The 20,761-nt window shown below is 44.6% G+C and overlaps 1 protein-coding gene across 5 annotated transcripts in view; it reads right to left on the reverse strand.

Moving 5' to 3' along the window:
• Window positions 1–2,306: 2,306 nt before the first annotated feature.
• Window positions 2,307–20,761, reverse strand: part of FAM107B (family with sequence similarity 107 member B) — a 234,179-nt gene continuing 215,724 nt past the window's right edge. For all 5 annotated transcript variants that reach the window (XM_043563531.1, XM_043563532.1, XM_043563536.1 and 2 more), the window contains 3 exons: window positions 14,966–15,149; window positions 6,294–6,444; window positions 2,307–5,097 (listed from right to left, as the gene is read on the reverse strand). In XM_043563531.1, coding sequence (XP_043419466.1) covers window positions 4,981–5,097; window positions 6,294–6,444; window positions 14,966–15,149 — 452 coding nt within the window. In that variant the 3' untranslated portion in view covers window positions 2,307–4,980. The remainder of the gene's footprint in view (window positions 5,098–6,293; window positions 6,445–14,965; window positions 15,150–20,761) is intronic.

Consider the following 20,761-nt stretch of genomic DNA (forward strand, 5'->3'; position numbering starts at 1 on the left):
GGCCACAGGGCACCCAGATTGAACATTATTTCTGGGTTTGTCCATGAGAGTGTTTCCAGAAGAGAGTGGCATTTGGGTCAGTGGGCTCAGCAGGCTGCCCTCCCCAGGGCGGGGGACCTCGTCCAATCCGCTGAGGGCACTGAGGTCCTGGCAGAACAGAAGAAAAGGGGAAGGGAGGTTTCACTCCCTTTCTCTCTCTGCCTGACTTCTGAGCTGGGACATCAGTCTTCTCCTGCTCTCAGACTAGGAGTCACATCATCCATCAGCTCCCCCTGGTCATCAGGCCTTCAAAACCCAACTTTCTCACACCACTGGCTCTCCTGGGTCTCCAGGTTGCAGACAGCAGACGGGGGAACTTCTCAGCTTCCACAACTGCGTGAGCTAATTCCTCATAAGTCTGTCTGTCTGCCTGTCTGCCAATCAGGCAACCAATCAGATCTTCCACTAAATCTTTGGTATTTCCTCTTGGCTCTGTTTCTCCAAAAACCCTTGATACATCAAGCATGGTTCACATCCTGTTTCAAGAGCTTGAAGGTTTCAAAATAATTAGGCATACTAAACCTGTAATCACACTTTAAGAGGTTTTAGACAATTTAATTAGTTTATATTTACAATACATGCTTAAATGTCCAATGGGGCACCTGGGTGGCCCAAGCCCCAATCACTCGGGTGATCAAGCCCCGAGTCACGCTCTGCACTGACAGCATGGAGCCTGCTTGGGGTTCTCTCTCTCTCCCCTTCTCTGCCCCTCCCAAAATAATGCTCTCTCTTAAAATAAATAAATAAACAAATGAAAAGTTAAAAAAAAAAAAAATCAAGTCACAAAGCCACTAAGCAGGGCCAGAGTGGGGATGGTGGCCAAGCGAAGGCAGGAGGTGGGAGACATATGGGGGGGCTACGAAAATAAGTAGGTACATGGAGAAGGCTTTCACTGCTAGAGAAAGAAGCAACAAGTATGGAAATGGAAAAGCCAGCATGTACTACTGGGTTACATTTGAGACTATCAATGTGAACTCGTAATTTTTGATCACCATAGATGTAAAAATAAAATCAATACAAATGTGTAAATACACATTCACACTGACACACACAAATATGTGCCCTAACCCTTAGGGGCCTGGGAACAACACCACTCAGCAGCAATCAACATCGTCTCGATAAATAACCAAGCGTCCTTTTTCCCAGACTCTGGTTGACGATTACCATCTTGCTAGGAGACCTAGGAACAAGTAGGAAGACATTCAAAACATCTCAACTGATAATCAGACTGCATCTTCTCAAGAGAAGAAACAAAAAAAAGTGAGAAACTGTAAATGTGAGGCTACCTCAGAAAGATGTTATTTACCCAAGACCTTAGAGAGAAAACACTTCATTTCTCCTTATACCAGTAAATGTAAGCCTGGTAGTTGTATTCCAATACTTTTTAGCTGCAATTAGCATTTTAAACGTTCTCAAACACTTTAATTGCCCTCTGCTTTTTTCACATCTATTACTATTTACTCGAAGAAACAAGCAAGCGTAGAGCGGTTCGATGAAATGGAGTTAATGGCCTCAAAACTGCCCCCTTGGGAAACTGCCTGGTTATTCCAAGAATGCAGCTGTAGCTCCAGTCGTGTTTGTAACCCATCTTCTGCACTGCCCTTTAGAATTCATGGTTTACCCCTGGATGTAGAAAATCTTCACTGCCCTGAGTACATTTCATTTTCAAATAGAGTCTAATACAGCTGGGTAATCAAACTGAGTAATAACTCGGGGCTGGAAAAAAAAAAAAGGCACAGAGAGACTGGAATCTCCAAACTATTTTAACTAATAGTGCAGTATAATCAAGCGTACAGTTTCCCGAAGTCACTTTTGGAGGATAACATTAACCTAGATAAATAAGCGGAATAATTTCATGGTCACACCTCAGATAGGTTATATGTACTAGCTCATGGCATTAAGAACTGGCCCTTGCCAAAATACACCTCCCACTGTTCTACCAGGCTACTTAGAATTCAGAATACTTTGACCTGACGGACAGCGAGCTGCTGCTAAAATACCACATATTTTATACAAAAAGTAGCATGATCCCTTACCATGAATTTGACACAATGAATTGTCAGCCTGACTGAAGCAAGACAGAGGACATAACTGATGGGGGCGGCGGGGGGGGGGGGGGGGGGGGGGGGGGGGGGGGGGGGGGGGGGGGTGTCAAAGAGGACAGTCACCAAAGGAAGACCCTAAAACCACCTTCTACTGAAGGTGAACACAGCAACCCCCCTTCGGTTCCAGATATCCACCTCCAACAGATCAGACAAACACAGCTGCGTGGTCCAAGCGCGTGGTGATTTTTATTAAGAATAACTTTGGTTCTAAGAATTCCACCCTCAGTTCTGTAATACTTTCCATTAAAAACAATTATACAAGAGCAAATACAAAAAATATTAAATTATGAAAACAAATCCATTAAGGCTCCCTTTATATATATTATATACACTCAAACAAGTCAAGATTTCTCAGAGTAGAAGAATAAAGTCAACTGTTGCAGCTTAGAAAGCAACACTACTTTACTACCAGGAGACTATAAAACACTGAACTATTTTAAGAAAACCACAGAGTGGAAAAATGGAGCCATTTCTGTCAAAAAGTGGCTCAAAGCACAAAACTGCCCGGATGTTCAGGAGTCCTAGGGGTTTGGGCCGCACAGTATTAACGTGTGGAGGGGAGACTGGCACCCTTTTAAACTCGGGCTTGTGAGCTGAGCTGAGCTGACGGCTTCAGGGAGCTTCTTGACCTGTACATCCCACTGTTTGGTCGTAAGACATCACCTCACGCTATTTACAAGTCTTCTGGCCAGACCGTGTACTACTCGCTACACGTAACTGTGCAGACTGGTGAGTGAGACTGGGAGGGAGATGCTTTTGTCCTTTTTCTTGCCAGTGAAGAACGAATTCTAGGTAAGTTCTAGGAACAGAATCGGTCCTTCTGAAGGAGTCTGTCGGGGACCCTTGAGAATTCTATCGAGTGGCAGAATTACTTCAGAGACGCAGGACTTAAGATCCAGCATCCAGTTAGGTGAAAGGCTATGAGCTAGTCCTGAATCTTCATCCTGCAAATCTCATCATTAGTCCATATACACAAAGACAGCACTCCAGTCAGCGTGCAATCAGAAATGTACCTTCAAGAGGATCACGTGACATACCTTCTTCTCTCAAAAAGGAGGAGGATGGAAAAAAAAAGTTACCATTCCATCCTTCAAAAGTAGACTATTACAGAGCAACATTTCATCTTCAGCATCTCATGTTTCGTTCAAATAATACCCACTGGTGAGAAATCACCCACTGAGGGTGTGGTCGACATGTCCTCTAACTGGCAGTATGTGCTGTCTCTGTGTTTACCTTCATCTTGTTCACATGAGGACTGAGTATGAGCCTGTCTGTCAACTATGAAAACTAAAGCATTCCCACAGAAAGCCGATTTCTACTATGCTTATTAGGATTAAAAGCTCAGGATCCAGTTTTCTATGAGCCTTTAAAGGAGAGGACTCTGCAATGTAGAAATTACTGGCTGAATCGCCTGGATGGAGAACATACTGAATCCACATGAATTCTTCCAGACCACCCCCAGTAAAATGTACCAGCGGTAATAAAACGTACTTTGCGTAAGGATTTCGCTGTTGTCCGCCTGGGACTCACTTACGATAGCAAGCTAGCTGGTGTGCGGAAGCTGGGCGGCCTCTCCCTTCACCTCAGCGTTTCCTGAGGTGCATACAGTGGTCATCACCGCTGACAGAGCAGCCAAAGAGTCTTTCTTCACCGGGGGGGGGGGGGGAACAAGGCAAAGCAGTATGTGATCCTTGATCCGAAATTTCCAAAACTGGGAATTCTAATGATATCCAAAATGTACAGATGCTATCAACCTTCCACCTAGGCCTCCTGGAGACCGATCTACGTTTGTTTCACATTAAAATACCCAGACAAGTCCTCCTTGCCTGGCTCCCGATGGGAGCTTCCTCCACACTGTTCTCAAAGATTTGGACCCTCTACGTTTGACACTGAAGTTGGGTTATATGGAACTAGTTTTTATACTCCAAAGGAGCGGAAGGACTGTTTCATATAAAGGGACTAGGCTCGGCAAGAAATTCAAACACAAAACAAAACAAGATCCTAATAGTTATCAAAGCAAGAATTGGATTTATACAATGTGCCTTCTCTGAAGTGGACTGTCACTATGGAGCATTCTAGTATCAGAGAACCAAAAGCAACTAAAATAAGATCAAGACGGACCTTTATGTGTTTTTTGTTTCCGTATGTTTTACATGTAACTTGTTTGCGTATTTTTAGGTATTTTTGTGTCCATGTTTTTTAACCTTCTCACCCTATGTCTGAATCTTAATGCCAACAAAGGTAACAGCTGTGCTCAACATTAACATCAACATTCTCAGGTGTCAACCTAACACGGGTGACAGTAGGACTACACAAGACAATTCTGGATTCTCAACAGAGAATTTACAAATATAAGATGTAACAGATCAATGCCTTTCTATGTGATCTAAATTATCTAGCAGATACCTAAAGGAAAAAACAAAACACGTTTTGTTTTTTTGTTTTAGATTTTAGAAGGAGAAAGGCTCTCTGCCCCACTAAACCTGGACTGAAAGAAAAACCAAGTAGTGCAATTCTGAAGAATTTATTCCAGTGTCCTCTTTCTTTTTTGCTGTTGTGGTTTTGTTTTTGTTTTTAAGTCTTTGAACACAGGTTCACTTATCCCAACTTAAGTGCTGGTCAACGTCCTTCATTTGGCGAATAGAAATCAACTGTCACAGGTCATTTATCCACCCAGATTGTAGGAAAACCAAAACCAAATCCTTTTTAAAGTAACAATTCTCTGCTGGCTGGGGTTCTCTCCAGGGGCTTCTGCCCTGAGCTTAAGTGCTGCGGAGACACCTGCACACGGCCTCCCCGTGTGGTGTGCTGGGCGTGCGGTCTCTGTGGCCCAGGCCTACGACTCCTGCGCTTGGGCCACTTCTTGGCCTGTTCTCCTGAGATTGCCTTTAACCTTCACAAACTCTGGGGTGTTTTCTTGTTCTTCTTGCAATTTCTGCTTCTCAAGTTCATGCTAAATGAAATTCAGAAACAGGAAAATTATTTACAAAATGAGAGGCTTTTCGAAACACCACTCCTCTTTCCAAAGTCCCTAACACCTTCATTTCCCAGTGCAGGAAATTCTCTCCCAGTCTCCACCTTAGGTGTATGTATGTACGGACACGTGCAGGCCCTGGGGTCGTCCTGTGAGGGAGCAGCAGCCCCCCCGGGTGGTACTACCAGCAAAACCAAAACCAAAAACCCAAAAATCAAGGCTACAGAAATAGGATCCCGAGACCAATGTGCAGTTGGTTGGTGAGGCTGAATCTCACTCAATTGCTTGAGCTCCCTAGTGCTCTGCTGTGAGTTCAGTGATATTCCCCAGTTTGGGCTTTGCCTCCTGAATCCTTGTCTTTACCTCATTTGAATGTATTTTATGTAGCCCATTAGCTGACATTCTGTCTCATAGTTTCCTTTTGTGAAATCAGCATTTACATCTGACATGTCTGGCAAATTTTGCTTGTTCCAACATTCTTATTTCTCAGGACAGAAGAGATAACTTTTGAGAGGAGTCAACCAGAGAAAGTCATATACTGCATGATCTCCCTTATTTGTGCAATCTAGAGAAACCAAAACTGTAAACGCAGAGAGTAAAATGGCGGCTAGCAGGGGCTGGGGAAACGGGAGAGATGTTTGTTAAGGGTAGGAACTTGCAACCAGTAGAGAAGTAATACACAGCACAGCACAGTAATTACAGCCACCAAAACTACACTATGAACATAAACAAACAAAAGTACACTATGAACAGAAACATGCTAAGTGGGGCGCCTAGGTGGCGCAGTCGGTTAAGCGTCCGACTTCAGCCAGGTCACGATCTCGCGGTCGGTGAGTTCGGGCCCCGCGTCGGGCTCTGGGCTGATGGCTCGGAGCCTGGAGCCTGTTTCCGATTCTGTGTCTCCCTCTCTCTCTGCCCCTCCCCCGTTCATGCTCTGTCTCTCTCTGTCCCCAAAATAAATAAACGTTGAGAAACATGCTAAGTGACTAGACCTTTAGTTCCCAACGCCGAAATGATAATTACGTGATGTGACAGGCGCTAGCTAACACTTCAGTGGCAAACACACCTCAATATAAAAGCACCAAGTCAGCACGCAGTACACCTTAAACTCACATGATACTGAATGTCAGATGGATCTGAATAAAGGAAAAAGACAACTTTCATCTCACTCTCACCTGCTCCAGCTTCTGCTGCCGTTTTAATAGTTCTATTTCCAAGTCAGATTTCTTCTTTTGTGCTTCTTCTTCTTTCTGCTTTATTACTTGATCTCGTTTTCTCTTTTCCATCACCTTTTGCAGTTCTGGCTTGTTCTGAGGGGCAAGACCCCTGCATAAATAAGTAAATAAATAACAAAATTAGAAAGTCTTAATCTTAAAAACAAAAACAAAAGAAAGTTTTAATCTAATGGGCACATCCTTCATCAACAGAAATTTATGGCGTCAGCCACAGAAAAGGGGTCTACTGAATTGGCAGCATCACTATGATGCCTACTAGCAGCTAGCAGCACGGGTCGTGTCAGAAATTCACGAGCACGGAAGAAAGACAAGAACAACTTCCAAGAGTACGCAAAATGCATTCATTCAATAAAAATGGACTGAGCACCTACTGTGTGCCAGATACTAGGCTATGTAAAGGGTAGTGAGGATGGTTTGGAGGGGGGAAGGTCGGAATAGCGGGCTCATTCAATGGGTATTATGATCGCTTATGATGCTGATGGAGACGGAGAAGATGGAGATGAAGATGGTGGAGAAGACAGTGATGGAGAAGATGGAGATGACAGAGAAGAGGAGGACAGGGATGACACAAGATGAGGAAGGTGGAGATGGAGAACACAGAGATGGAGATGATGGGGATGGAGATGACAGAGGAGAACAGAGATGATGGAGATAGATAGAGATGGTGAGGATGGAGATACCCAGAATATGAGGTGCCTGCACCTGAAGTTTTAGGGAAACCTTCCCAAGATGGAGCCCCCGATCCCACATACTAAATATAGCCTTGAATCGAGTGCCTGCGTGGCTCAGTTGGTTACGCATCCGACCCTTGGTTTCACCTCAGGTCACGATCTCATGGTTCGTGAGATTGAGCCCTCTGTCGGGCTCTGTGCTGACAGCACAGAGTCTGCTTGGGATTCTCTCTCCCTCTCTCTCTCTGTCACTAACCTGCTCTTTCTCTCTCTCAAAATAAATACTAAATACACACACACACACACACACACACACACACACACACACACACAAACACATACATATTGCCTAGAGTTAGGCTAGCACAGAAATGTAAACAGCAAAATGGCCCTGGACTCCTCTTCCAAAATTCTCAAATTTGTCATAGGGCTCTTGTATACCAGAAGGCACGTCTAAGATTTCATCACTGCTGGGGGGTGCAGAGAATTCTGATCCCTTGACTCCTAGTGCTCCATACAGTGGAACTGCTTCAGATGTGTAGTTTACTACTGATGATGCACGGAAATCAGGCTTCAGGGAAATTTTACTTTTCTAAGAGATAAATCAGGCTGCCTTCTTTGCAGATGGGGAGAAACAAAAGCAAAACTTAGACCATTCCCTAGCAACCCTGCACCCAAAATGTTTGGGGTAAGTCAAGGACATTTCCTTAGGTGGAACTTCTATGTTTAACTGTCAGCTAGGACATTGCTGGTTTCTATTTTTCTACCATTTCCTTAAGATTTCTTCAGTCCAGGCTTTCCACGGTGCTGGCTCAGTCAGCCTATCTCCTCCTGTCTTCCTTCTCTCTTTAGCAAGTCTCCACTAGCTCTCAAGTAATCTCAACTTGATACTAACATTTACTAAGAGCATTTAAAATAAAAATGAAACAAACCACAGAACAGGAAGAACATCATCAATTTCAGGCAGCACAGGGTGGAAGTGATGGTGGGCGTATTCACTCTCACGCACCCACACGCATGCACACTTGACCTGTCAGTGACCCAGGCTTTTCTGGGCAGCAGGAAGGGCCCTACTGAATCAACTCAGGACTGAGATGGGCCCATGCACCTTCCCACGCACCTTCTGGTCCTGCTGATGGTGACTGCTAGTCTGTAATTCAGGAATGTCTACCTTGGTGGTGGTTCTCTAAACTATTTCAATCAACCAATGTGTCTCAGCATCTGGGAGTCATCTGAGTAACTGTTAAATCAAATAACAATTTCCCGAGTGTGGGCTCTGGCTGCAAGAAACTCGTCAACACACTCCTCTCAATGTCTTTCAAGTTCACACTATTTCATCTGTAAACAAATCCTCAATTTCACACTTCTTCATTTATCTAACTATAATTTTTTAAGATTCTGGCATCTCCCCTATCTCCATTTTTTAATCACAAATGTTTCAAAGTTGTTTACAGAGTAAAGATCAGTATATGCCATCACTACAGATAAAGGATGCATAGTCAAAATAACATGTATCCTCACTTTCCCAATTTTCATTAGCAGAACTTTTAGTAAAAAAGAAGAATGAAAAACATTAAATTCAGCCAAAAAAAAAAAAAAAAAAAGAAGAAACAAAGGAAAGGAGATGAGTTACTTCTGTGATTTAATTAGTGTGTTTTGCAGTTACTAAGATCTTATGATGGGGGCACCTGGGTGGCTCAGTCGGTTGAGCGTCCGACTGTTGGTTTCAGCGCAGGTCATGGTCTCACGGTTTCATGGATTTGAGCCCCTCATCAGTCTCCTTGTTGACAGTGCGGAGCCTGCTTGGGGTTCTCTCTCTCCCTCTCTCTCTCTGCCCCTACCCGACTCACGCTATTTCTGTCTCTCTCAAAATAAATAAATTTAAAAATAAAGATTTAAAAAAAAAAAAGATCTTACGGTGTCAACAGAAGTATCAAGGAACTATTCTGGAAGTTAAATATGAAGTGTAATAAAAACTACTTATGGTACTTTGCTCACAATAAATGTAAGTGGCACCTGAGCATAAGAAAATTTGTTTGTAAATAATCTGAGTAAAGACCCACTCAGTTCCATGACTATTAAAAAGCTTCAGTAGGATACCACAGACAGAATTAAGGGACTTACATTTTAGGATTAAGAATTTAGCTATCTACATAATTTAAATTTCAAAACTTTTCCTTTCCCTTTATTTCACTGGCAAAACTAACCTCAATGATTATTAAATTCTTCTGGATTATGCAAAGGATGCTCAACAACTTTGATGTATGAACACTAAGCTGGCATTCTGCTGCAGCCTATGAATAGGTTTAACTAACATCCAGTATTCATTTTCTAGTCAAAGACTTTACACAATGGAGACAGTAAGATAAAATATTTAGCCACAGAAAGCTCAGGGAAATGGTGCTTATCTGATAAATGTTCTGCACTTACAGCAGTCAAAAAGTCATGCAAATTTAGTTAATATTTTATCACAGAAGATCACTTCACTTTCTGTGCTGAATGGAAAGTCAAGCACTGCCCATATGATTCTGAGTTGAAAACTGGATCAGCCTGTAGAGAGTGCCCAGAGACAAAAACAAGCCACTCCAAATCTCATGGACTACAGTGTCATTCTTTGCATGCTAACAGCTGATTTCTCTTTAATCACTTCTGACAGATACAATTAACAAGCACTTTCAATTCCTCTATGATTGACAGGTGCTTAAGTCCTGATGGCTTTGAACCACTCAACACCAACAGTTATTTCTGGGTCTAGTTCCTGTGACTATAATGTGACAGAGGGCACCCAAGACAGTTTTTTAAATTCGTATGTGCTCTTTGCAAAAACAAAACAAACAAACAAAAAAGGTAGGTAACATATACACCCATATATGTAAAAGTAAAAGCACACCTAAACTCCCTGTTACACAAATCTTGGGAGCACCACATACACTGTATTCCATGTGGTTAGAATTGTACAGAGTAGAGTCCTTGCCCCACGGACCCTTTCCCATTCTTACACCCGCAGATAACTAACACTTTGGTCTGTCCTCTTCCATACTTTCTATGGCCTCCTCCTCATTCTTCTGAACATCTGCCTAAGATGTCATGGTACAGAAGTGCCATCATTTCCCCACTCCCCTGACAAACATTTAGGTTGTTTCCAATTGCTCCCTATTAAAAGCAATGCAGCAATGAACTTCCTTATACATGTATACCTGCCCTTTTATAGAACTATTTCTGTTGGCTAGATGCAAAAAAGTGCAACTGCTGGCTGACCAGCACATTTTACATTTCAGTGGATATTTCCAAACTGCCCTCCGAGAGAGGCTCCAACAATTTATCTTTCTACCACTAGCGATGAAATGTACAGACAACTTTTGAAGGTACATTTCACATTTCACATAAACCACTGAATACATCAAGGGGCAGACTGGAAGGGTCTATATTCATTCACTCCACCCCACCCCAGACACATAAAACCCATAAAGGTGAAATTCCCTCTCTCCTCACATGGGAGAGCACGGAGCCAGAGGCGAGGGCTGGCTCAAACCCTAACGGAACAGCTCCCCTCCCCACCCAGCCAAATATCTCCTGGCCTAATTTTTTTCTTAGGGTGGAAGGGGAGGGTTGCATTTGGATTTCAAGTCCTTGATCTTTAAATCTTGGAATCTTCTGGTTTGACCTGTCTTTATCTACATTTTTGGCTTGAGTCATTTCTACCTGCATGGATTCTAAATGCAAATACTCCTAACTCAACTTCCCATATTTTTTGCCACGTGGTACAGCAACAAGTATCTACTGAGGAACTATCTGTCCAGCAAAGCACATAAAATGAACAACTAAAATCACAGGAAACGAAATTGCTGACTGGAAGGTACAAGCCAAAGAACCAATTTTAGAGATGTGTTTAGGTGATTGGATATTCTATATCTGTGGCCCAAAGTACTTTGTAGAGAAGATAGAATCTAAGTTATATAAGAAATATCCCTATATTTTTAAGACCTCTCACTTTTTTTTTTTTACATTTTTATGTTTGAGAGAGAGAGCCTGGTGGGGGGGCAAAGAGAGGCGAGCAGGGATGGGGGGACAGAGGATCTGAAGCGGGCTCTGCGCTTCAATCCCTACATTTTACAGCATCAAGACTGCTGTGGGGCTCAAACTCATGAACCGTGAGATCATGACCTGACTGAAGTCAGATGCTCAATCGACTGAGCCACCCAGGTGTCCCGAACACTCATCTTTCAACTACAAAAAGTAATTTCTCTTGAAATCTGCCAACTACAGGGGCGCCTGGGTGGCGCAGTCGGTTAAGCGTCCGACTTCAGCCAGGTCACGATCTCGCGGTCCGTGAGTTCGAGCCCCGCGTCAGGCTCTGGGCTGATGGCTCGGAGCCTGGAGCCTGTTTCCGATTCTGTGTCTCCCTCTCTCTCTGCCCCTCCCCCGTTCATGCTCTGTCTCTCTCTGTCCCAAAAATAAAATAAAAACGTTGAAAAAAAAATTTGAAATCTGCCAACTACAAAAAATAATGCCTCTTGAAATCTGCCCTTTAAGCCACTGAGAAGCTGACCAAAGAACCTGAGAAGCTGACCAAAGGTCTTCATAATCAGACCTAATGGCAGACTGTAACCAGATCAAAATTTAAAAACTCTTAATCTAAAACTGATCTAGGTCCAAAAGACGGTAAGTAGAGGAGAATTATATCCTTGACAGGGTGTAGGTTTCAGAGTATTTACGAGTATCTACGAGTATTTGTTTTCCTAAACAGTGAATCTGCTTTTATCTTATGATCTCTAAAATGTAACCTGAAAAACTCTGTGAACCAAATGCTCCCGGGTTTTGAGCCAAATTTATGCCTAAGTAGAGCAAAGGTACAGGGCTCCATGGAATGCTTGCTTTGCGTTGATCTCATTTCTGTCTCCCTTTCTTTTCTCCACTTTTTTTTCTGAGTGATACTATTACTCTATTTGGTTTATCTGTATGAATTGCTTTTTATTCTATGTTTATTCTCTGGGTTTTCTTGTATTTATATGTCAAATTAGGGTAACCCCAAGATAACACACACTGGGTTACTGGAAAGATCACTGGTTAAGATAAAATATGGGAAGGTCCTTTACAAATTGTAGAAAAGGAAGCAGACTTTCATTATGATTCAAGCCAAAAACCAAGTACAATTATCCTTTAACCAAATATATATATTATCCGTCTGAAACTTCCTATCATTTGGCACAAAAATTTCTTGATTTTCTAAATTTAGAAATTTTATTTCTAAATAAAAACCCCAGAGTCTCTAGTAAGTATATATGATAGAAGATGAATCAGAGAAGAAACTGCTTGAGACATTTTCACTCCACAAACCAACTGTATTTCTAATGTGAGGACCCCACCAAACTAAGATCTTATCTTCAAAAACCTGAAAACATAGGATGAGATACATGCATTGGATTTTGAAACCCACCTTCCTGCCTTTTCGGTTTCTTTTCCCCCTCTTGATATACTTCAAAAGCCAGGCCATAGCCCTTCAGAGAAAAGGGGGAAGAAGCAATGGGAATTTTCAGAAGATGCTACATGGGAGGTGGAACATGGATGGGACTAACTGAACATTTATTTTTTTAATTTATTTATTTTTAATGTTTATTTATTTTTGAGAGAGAGAGAGAGAGAGAGGGAGGGAGAGTGGGGGAGGAGGAGAGAGGGAGAGAGACACAGAATCCAAAGCAGGTTCCAGGCTCTGAGCTGTCAGCACAGGGCTCAACTCAGGACTGAAACTCATGAACCACGAGCTAGATCGTGACCTGAACCGAAATCGGACGTTCACCCAACTGAGCCACCCAGGCGCCCCGAATTGAGCATTTGTTATACCCCAGTCATTTTAACAGGTATTCACACATGTTATTATTTAAAATTTTTTTTAAGTAGGCTCCATGCCAAGCATGGAGCCCATCGTGGGGCTTCAACTCACGATCCTAAGATCAAGACCTGAGCTAAGATCAAGAGTCGGACATTCAACCAACTGAGTCACCCAGGCGCCCCTATTTATTTTGTTTTTATTAAATGTTTTTATTTACTTTTGAGAGAGAGAGAGAGAGAGAGAGAGAGAGAGAGAGCGTGAGCATGATCAGTGGAAGGGCAGAGAGAAAGAGAGACACAGGATCCAAAGCAGGCTCCAGGCTCTGAGCTGTGAGCACAGAGCTGGACACAGGGCTCAAACTCACAAACCATGAGATCAAGACCTGAGCTGAAGTGGGACACTCAACCAACTGAACCGCCCAGGTGCCCCATCCCCTATTTATTTTTTGTAAGAAGGATATTTTTATCCCCCATTTCATAGATGAAGAAACGTGTATCAGGAAGAGGGACCTTGTCCAAGGTCATAAAGATAGGTCAAGTTAAATGGCAAACCAGGATTTAGATGATTTCCCTCTAACCTCAGAGCAACATCCTCTCTACACCATGGTACTTGAGGGAACACCAGCATTCTCCCAAATTACTTGAGCTGGGCCTGGCTAAAGAGTCAGCTGTGTAAACAAGGAAAAGAAATCATGGGCCAGAGAAAGTCAGACAGAAGGAGGGTCTATTTTCACAGAAAATGCCTATTCTAGAAAATTTGGAACCAGATTCGATTGTACAAACCTATACGTTTTAGATATAACCCAGGGTACTAAGTACATTTTTGTGGAATAATTTGTAGGCTATAATTCAGAGAACAAGTCTGCCAATTTTGGTTTTACCTTTGCCTCTCTTCTGACTTGGAGCCTTTCATAGATACAATAGAAGAACAAAACCAAACCAAATAAAACAAAAACAGCTTGGGCCAGAATGTCTCTTACTAGAGATCAACCAAGTCCCCTCCTCCCACTTTACAGATAAGGCAACTGAGGACCAAGAGGTAAAAGATGATCAGAAAACCACTCAGTGGCAACGGCTACTCTTTTGGAGTACATTAAACTTTCGATCTTTGTACCAAAATGCAGGCATCATTTCCCAGGTAAGACTGCCTTCAAACTCTGTGGTCTATTTAGGAACGTACAGCTCTGCTTTGCTTTGGGCATGATATCAATTCTATATATTTTTTCTTTTATGTGACAAAGATGGTTAGAAGCTAAGCACTTATTCAAAAAGGATCAGACGTGCATTCAGTTTAATCAGCATGAATCTAACAGCATACTGGGGCACGTGAATAATGCGTGGCAGGGGTGCACTAGGGAAGGAGAACTGCCGCCAACATCTCTTCACATTTTTTTTTTATTTTTAAATTAGGCCTTCCTGATAAAATATGACCCGGCTGCTTAACTTGGTCTGTATATCCTTCAGTTCAATGGGTACCTACTAAGGCTGAGTAAAGAGTGGGGCAATGAATGACCCATAAGGTCCCACAGTTAAGATCAAAAGTTTCATTCTGAAGATCCAAGAAGAGCTCCAAAGGAAGCTTAAAGGCTCTTAAATAAAGTAATTCTGTGTCCTAAGAAATAAAAATAATTTTGTATCCTTGGCTCTCCCAGTCAACCTGCCCTGCCCAGAATCACTTAAAAAGCAAACTATACCAACCCAACATCCAAATTTTTTATAGCACACATGGAGCAAACTGTCTACAAAGAAGATAAAAGGTAAATGTTTTCTCTCTTCCAAAAAAATAATAAATGCCCCAAATGTAAGGGGCAAATTCAGAATTTTTACAAATCTAACAAATAAGGTATTCCTCTTCAACTTAGGATACTCTTTTATCCGTAATCAATCCCCTCGCATCCAAATTCTAAAGCAGGTGTCTATTTTCAAAGAGGACACAGTTCTGCAGAATGCAGAGTCATTCCAGCAGATGATGGGACTTTATGGGGGGGAGAGGGGGTGCCCTGGCTCAAGGACACCAGAAGGAACAAGGCAGCCTTAAAAACCATCAGGAAAGGTAAACATCTCTGAAGCTGAAGTCCCCAAAGGAAAATTCTGCTCAAGAAACCACCGTACCTTTTTTGATTCATGAGAAGTTCCCTGTGAAGATCCTGATGGTTGCGGGATGTTTTGACAGGATTGACTAGTTTCTGAGGCCTAATTAGCTCCGGATTGTCATCTTCCACGTAGTCTGGCTCAGCCATGATGTTTCTCGGAATGAGATAGGCGTCCTTGAGGTCACTGTCCTCAGACGGGCCGTCTGAAAGAGAAAGGTGACACGGTCTCTGGTCTTTCCTGCTGAGGCGTGCCATCCCCCAGGGCCCACTTCACTGCTTCACTGAAAACTCCTATGAAGCTTCGAGAAAGCAGGAAGCAGAGAAAAAGAGACACAACAATGGCCGTGGTTTTCTGGGTGACTAAAGCAAAGGGGACCCACAATCTGACTCTGGTCACTACTGCTCACACTTTAAGTTTCAGGTCACACAGGATGCTTCCTGCCAACATGTCAAAAGACCAACTTAACCCCATAACAAGCACCTGGACACCTGACCGGGATCCTTCATTGCTTCTTTCAGCCCCCTCCCCCCACCCCCACAATGAATGTGCACCAGTAATGGGCAGACCCATGACACCCATCAATGTTGCGAGGCTTCTAGAGCACAGAGCACTGCTTCTGATGTTGCCACTGGCCGGGGTCTCCTCTCCCCTTACATGAGCACCCAGCTCACATTGTCCTCCGCTCCCTCTTCAAACATCACCTTCTCAGTGAGGTCTGACCTCTCCCTACCCTACTTAAACCCAACCCGGCCCCCAGTTCTTCCCTGCTGTCAGTCCTGTGAGTTGGCCTCTTGGTTACTGGCTCTCGAAAGCAAATGCTCCCGAGGGCGAGAATTTTGTCTTACCTACCCCCTCTCCAGCTGCCCTACAACAGTGCCAGAAAAAAAGGAAGTGACAAGAAGGGAAGACAAAGGGAGAATACTTCGCGGCAAGAACGCGTCTGTATAGGTTTTTGGCAGGGAGGGCAGGCAGTCACTGGAGCACAGCGCAACAACTCCATGGAATGCCTGGGCAGAGTCCCACGGCCTTTCTGGGCTCAGACTCCTGATCAGTAAAGCAAAAGGAACAGAGGACGATCCCCAGGGTCCCTCCCCCCCCCCCCCCGCCCCTACCCCGTGTTCAATTCTAGTCATTCATTCTATGATTTAAGTGTGTGTCCCCCCATAAGAGATGCTCAGGGCACAGGTCTCCCCCACACACGCCCCTGTAGCTACGCAGGGGCAGTGTGTGGCGCACAGTGGGCAGTCCACGAACATTCATGATATTTAATGAGACAGAAGAACAAACTCAGAGAGGGCAAGAGCTGGGAGGAAGAAGGCTGGCTGGGCATCAGGCTGGAAGCTGATGGGTCCAGCCGGCAGGCACTCCATTGCTGTGGACCCCTAGGCACTTTTGGTGTTGACCTCAATCCTGCTCCCCTGCCCCCAAAACAAATCTGTCCAATATTTCAAGATAATTAACATGCCATTTCATGCTTCCCTGTCCCTGTATGATGACTTTATTTCCCAAACCAAAAATGAGATGCAGAGTCTGACTATGGCACAGTATTTGACACTGGGCCTTCCCTCAAAGTCCAGAGAACATGCTTACTAATTCTCTGGCCAGTTTGACGCCTCTAGACGGAACAGCGACCACAGAACAGGCCAAGGTTGGGGGAAGACCCGCACGTGCATGGGCTCACACCCAAAACGGCCACCTTCCCCCACCTCTCCAGGGACACGGAGAGAACGATCCCCTCCACGCCTCCTGGCCCAGCAGTGGTGCAGATGTACTTCCACCATGACACAGAGGAGCCAGGGGTTTCTGCCTATTCTCCCCACGAGTCAGAATTGCTTCTTTTACAGCTCTAAATCCCCAGGCCCAGCAAAGTGCCTGGCACATGGCAGAAGCTGAATAAATGTTAACTGAATCAAATCTGGTCTAAACTAAAAAAGTGGAGAGGTCTTCCAGGGATAAGCTCCTCGACAGAAGACACGTTCCATCTTTATTTCTGCCCATGACATCAACCCACCGAGCAAGCATGAAGTAAAAGCACGTATATTCACACAAGAGGGTGGGATGAAGGGAGGAGAGAACACACGGTGTTGTTTCCATGGACTCTGGGCACAGGAGTGAAGGGGTAGGCAGTGGAAAAAATAAAGATGTGTTTCCAACTAAAAATTTTAAAACAAAAACAAAAACTGGATCCAGTTGCAGTCAGTCACAAGCAGGAGTTTTGCTCTCAAGGTCATGAAGATGCTTTCCCAGATCCTGAACTATTCCAAACCACTGGTGTGTTCTTCCATACCCAAGGGGAAAAGATGTTCCAAGCAGCAGTCAGCAATCACCCAGGGCCCGGACGTGACCATGTGTGAGCCTAGCAACAACCCAACGAACAGAAGAACTAGAATCTTCACTTTGCAAACAATAAAACGGGGAAACAAAAAGTAACTTGTTCATGCTAATATTATTAGTAATGGGAAGCTCAAACTAAAATGAATGTCTCTGGTCTCAAACCTATTCTCTATACCAAATTTGCTATTTTTATAGCAAAATCTCTTGAAGATTAATGTGAAAATAAAGAGATTAAAAATCCAAAGAATAAAGAAATCAGCTAAAATAGAAAAACTGTGGATGCACTATTTGTTTATATATTTTAGGTTTAACGACATAACTGAGGCTCAGAATTACTGAACACTGAGACGCGCGTAACAACTTACGCCAAATATTCCTTGAACGCTATTGACATGGATCCTTTAAATCAGAATGCCTGCAACCGCACTGACTGGAGAATTACAAACCTTGACCGTGGCAAGTCAGCAAGCCCATCACGGCCAGCCTGGCTTCAATACGCTGCCCCGCGCCAAAGTGTGCTCTTTGACTGATAGGTGAAAGTCACCATACACACCTCTGTGTGGCCCCAGCGGTCTTTCCATTCTCATTAATGAGCAGACAAGAAGGCCTACAGGATCCCATAAAAGGATCTGTTTCTCTGCTCCAAACCATGAATAATCTCCATGACAGTGAATCAAAACAGGTCACAGCCTCCTAAGGTCAGTATCACCTGGGGGAAGGGAAGCCCTGTGGACGTGGGGCAAAGCAAAGAACTCATGCAAAGGCCACAAGGCAGGAGTGTGCCTGGGGGATGTGAGGAGCTGCAAAGAAGCCAGCGGGGCTGGAGGAGTGAGTGCTGGTGAGGACAGAGAGGTGATGCAAGCGGGGAGGGGTCACGTGTCGTGGGGAATGTGAGGGCCACTGTAAGGACTCTTGGCCTTTACTCTGGAGACAGCCGAAAAGACATTCAGGATTTCGAGCAGAGAAGTGACCAGATCGGACTCCTATTTTTTTATTTTTTACATCTTGATTTTGTTTTGTTTTTTTCCGTCTATAATTATTTTTTTTATTAAAAAAAAATTTTTTTTTAACGTTTATTCATTTTTGAGACAGAGAGAGACAGAGCATGAACGGGGGAGGGGCAGAGAGAGAGGGAGACACAGAATCGGAGGCAGGCTCCAGGCTCCAAGCCATCAACCCAGAGCCTGACGCGGGGCTCGAACTCACAGACTCATGGACCACGAGATCTTGACCTGAGCTGAAGTCGGACGCCCAACCAACTGAGCCACCCAGGTGCCCCTATAATTATTTTTTTTAATGTAATTTATTGTCAAATCGGCTAACATACAATGTGTACAGTGTGCTCTTGGTTTAGGGGGTAGATTCCCGTGATTCATCGCTTACATACAACAACACCCAGTGCTCATCCCAACAAGTGCCCTCCTCAATGCCCATCACCCTTTCCCCCCTCTTCCCGCCCCAAATCAACCCTCAGTTTGTTCTCTGTATTTAAGAGTCTCTTATGGTTGTTTTCTTTTTTTTTACAATTATTTATTTTTGAGAGGCAGAGACAGTGTGAGCAGGGGAGGGGCAGAGAGAAAGGGAGACACAGAATCAGAAGCAGGCTCCAGGCCCGATGCGGGGCTCAAACCCATGAACCGTGAGATCATGACTTGAGCCGAAGTCAGATGCTTAACTGACTGAGCCACCCAGGCGCCCTAGGAGTCTCACGGTTTTAAAAGACCACTGTAGTTACTGAGTTTAAAACAGCAGCAGCAGGCGGGGAAAAAACTGGGCAGGAACAGTGATACGGGTGACACATGGGTGACACATGGGTTAGACCAGGATGGTTGCAGCACAGGTCAGACGGGTCAGGACAGGTGCTGACTGGAAAGCCTCTAAGGTTTCCTGAAGGACTGGACAAGAGTCACGAAAGGCATGGGAGAAGCTCGGGGGACTCCAAGGTCCCTGGCCTAAGCTACGAAAGGGTCGGCGCCATCATGCAGGGGTGCTGGGAGTGGAGGTGGACATGCAGAGTCTGATGTACCTGCTGGACAGACGTCTAGGTGATGACAGCAAAAAGGCGAAGGCAATCAGTGCTCAAACCCTGGCTGACTCTTTCCTTTGCCTCACTGGTTTGACCTCCATGGTCTCTCACTTGCCACCACCCCCCCCGCCCCGCCTCCCCAGGCCCCCCTCCCTCTGCCCTCCTTTCTCACAATTCCTGCAAGCAAAGGCAAACAAACAGGGTGCTCACTCCCAGTCTCTCCTGGATGTTGGTGCCAGGGTACAAGCACATCTCGGGTCTTGATGCCAAGACAGAGGTTGAGCTTTCAGTGTGCAGAATGGGAAAGGCTTCGGTTCTGAATCTAGGAAACAAGCTCTAGCTTGGAATTTTCTTTGGATTCCTCTCTAGGTTTAGTATCTGGGAAGTGCTGCTTCTCCCAGGGGACCAGGGCAGGAAGGCGGGCCTCAGCCTGTCCCCGCCTGGATTGAAGCAGACCCCCTGCTGCACACGAAGGTGCAGACGCTCCCCTTCAAACCCTTTCTCACTGGTTGGCCCTTCTGCACAACTGGGGCCAGGACAGGAGACACGAGGCCCCTCAGCCTCAGTCAAGTGTGACCTGAGGCCTGCCTGTGGACCAGGCTAAAGGAGTCCTTGTGGCCCCTTACGGAGTAGACCCTGCCGGGGTCTGGGAAAAGGTCACTTAGTGGGGTGAGCCCTGGGGATGAACCAGCAGGGAGCAACCTCTGTTAACCTCTAGTACTCATGGCAGTGGCGGTGGCCACTGAAGGATCTGGCGTCTGCATTCTGGCCACTTCTCAGTGACTTTCCACCCTCGAGCCATGACCAACACATGGAACGTAAATGACCTTCTTCTTCAACTTTCTTCCCTCTGTCAACCATCTTCCTAATCGCTACTAAGTCAATGGCACTGGAAAATGCCCTTCGGATCCTGAAGGAACTCTTTCATTTCACGGATCCTATCCACCAATTAAACTGAAATGGAGGGTGCCTGGGTGGCTCAGTTGGTTAAGCGCCGATGCTCAGTTCCAGCTCAGGTCACGATTTCATGGTTTGTGAGGTCAAGCCCCGCATAGGACTTTGTGCTGACAGCGCAGAGCCTGCTTGGGATTCTTTCTCTCCCTCTGTCTCTGCCCCTCCTCTGCTCACTCACTATCAAAATAAATAACTTCAAAAAAAATTTAAACTGAAATGAACACTTACTGCCCCCAAATGTTCACATTTCCCTGCCTTCCTCACCAGCATGCCTTTGTCAGCACCATTCTCTCCAGCAGAGATGCTGATCCTCTTCAAATACCTACCCCTGAACTGCTGTAAAGCCAAATTTCACTCAGCCTTTCAGATCCAGATAAATGTCAAATCTCCCAAGCTACCTTTCCTAATTCCCCAGTTGCGATTAAACTCCCTGACTTCTCAACCCCAAAGGAATTTTCTCTGTCCCCTTTCCCTAACAGTCACCAATCCCCACCTTCTAT

The sequence above is a fragment of the Prionailurus bengalensis genome, chromosome B4 (assembly GCF_016509475.1).
Source record: "Prionailurus bengalensis isolate Pbe53 chromosome B4, Fcat_Pben_1.1_paternal_pri, whole genome shotgun sequence".
NCBI classification, from domain to species: domain Eukaryota; kingdom Metazoa; phylum Chordata; class Mammalia; order Carnivora; family Felidae; genus Prionailurus; species Prionailurus bengalensis.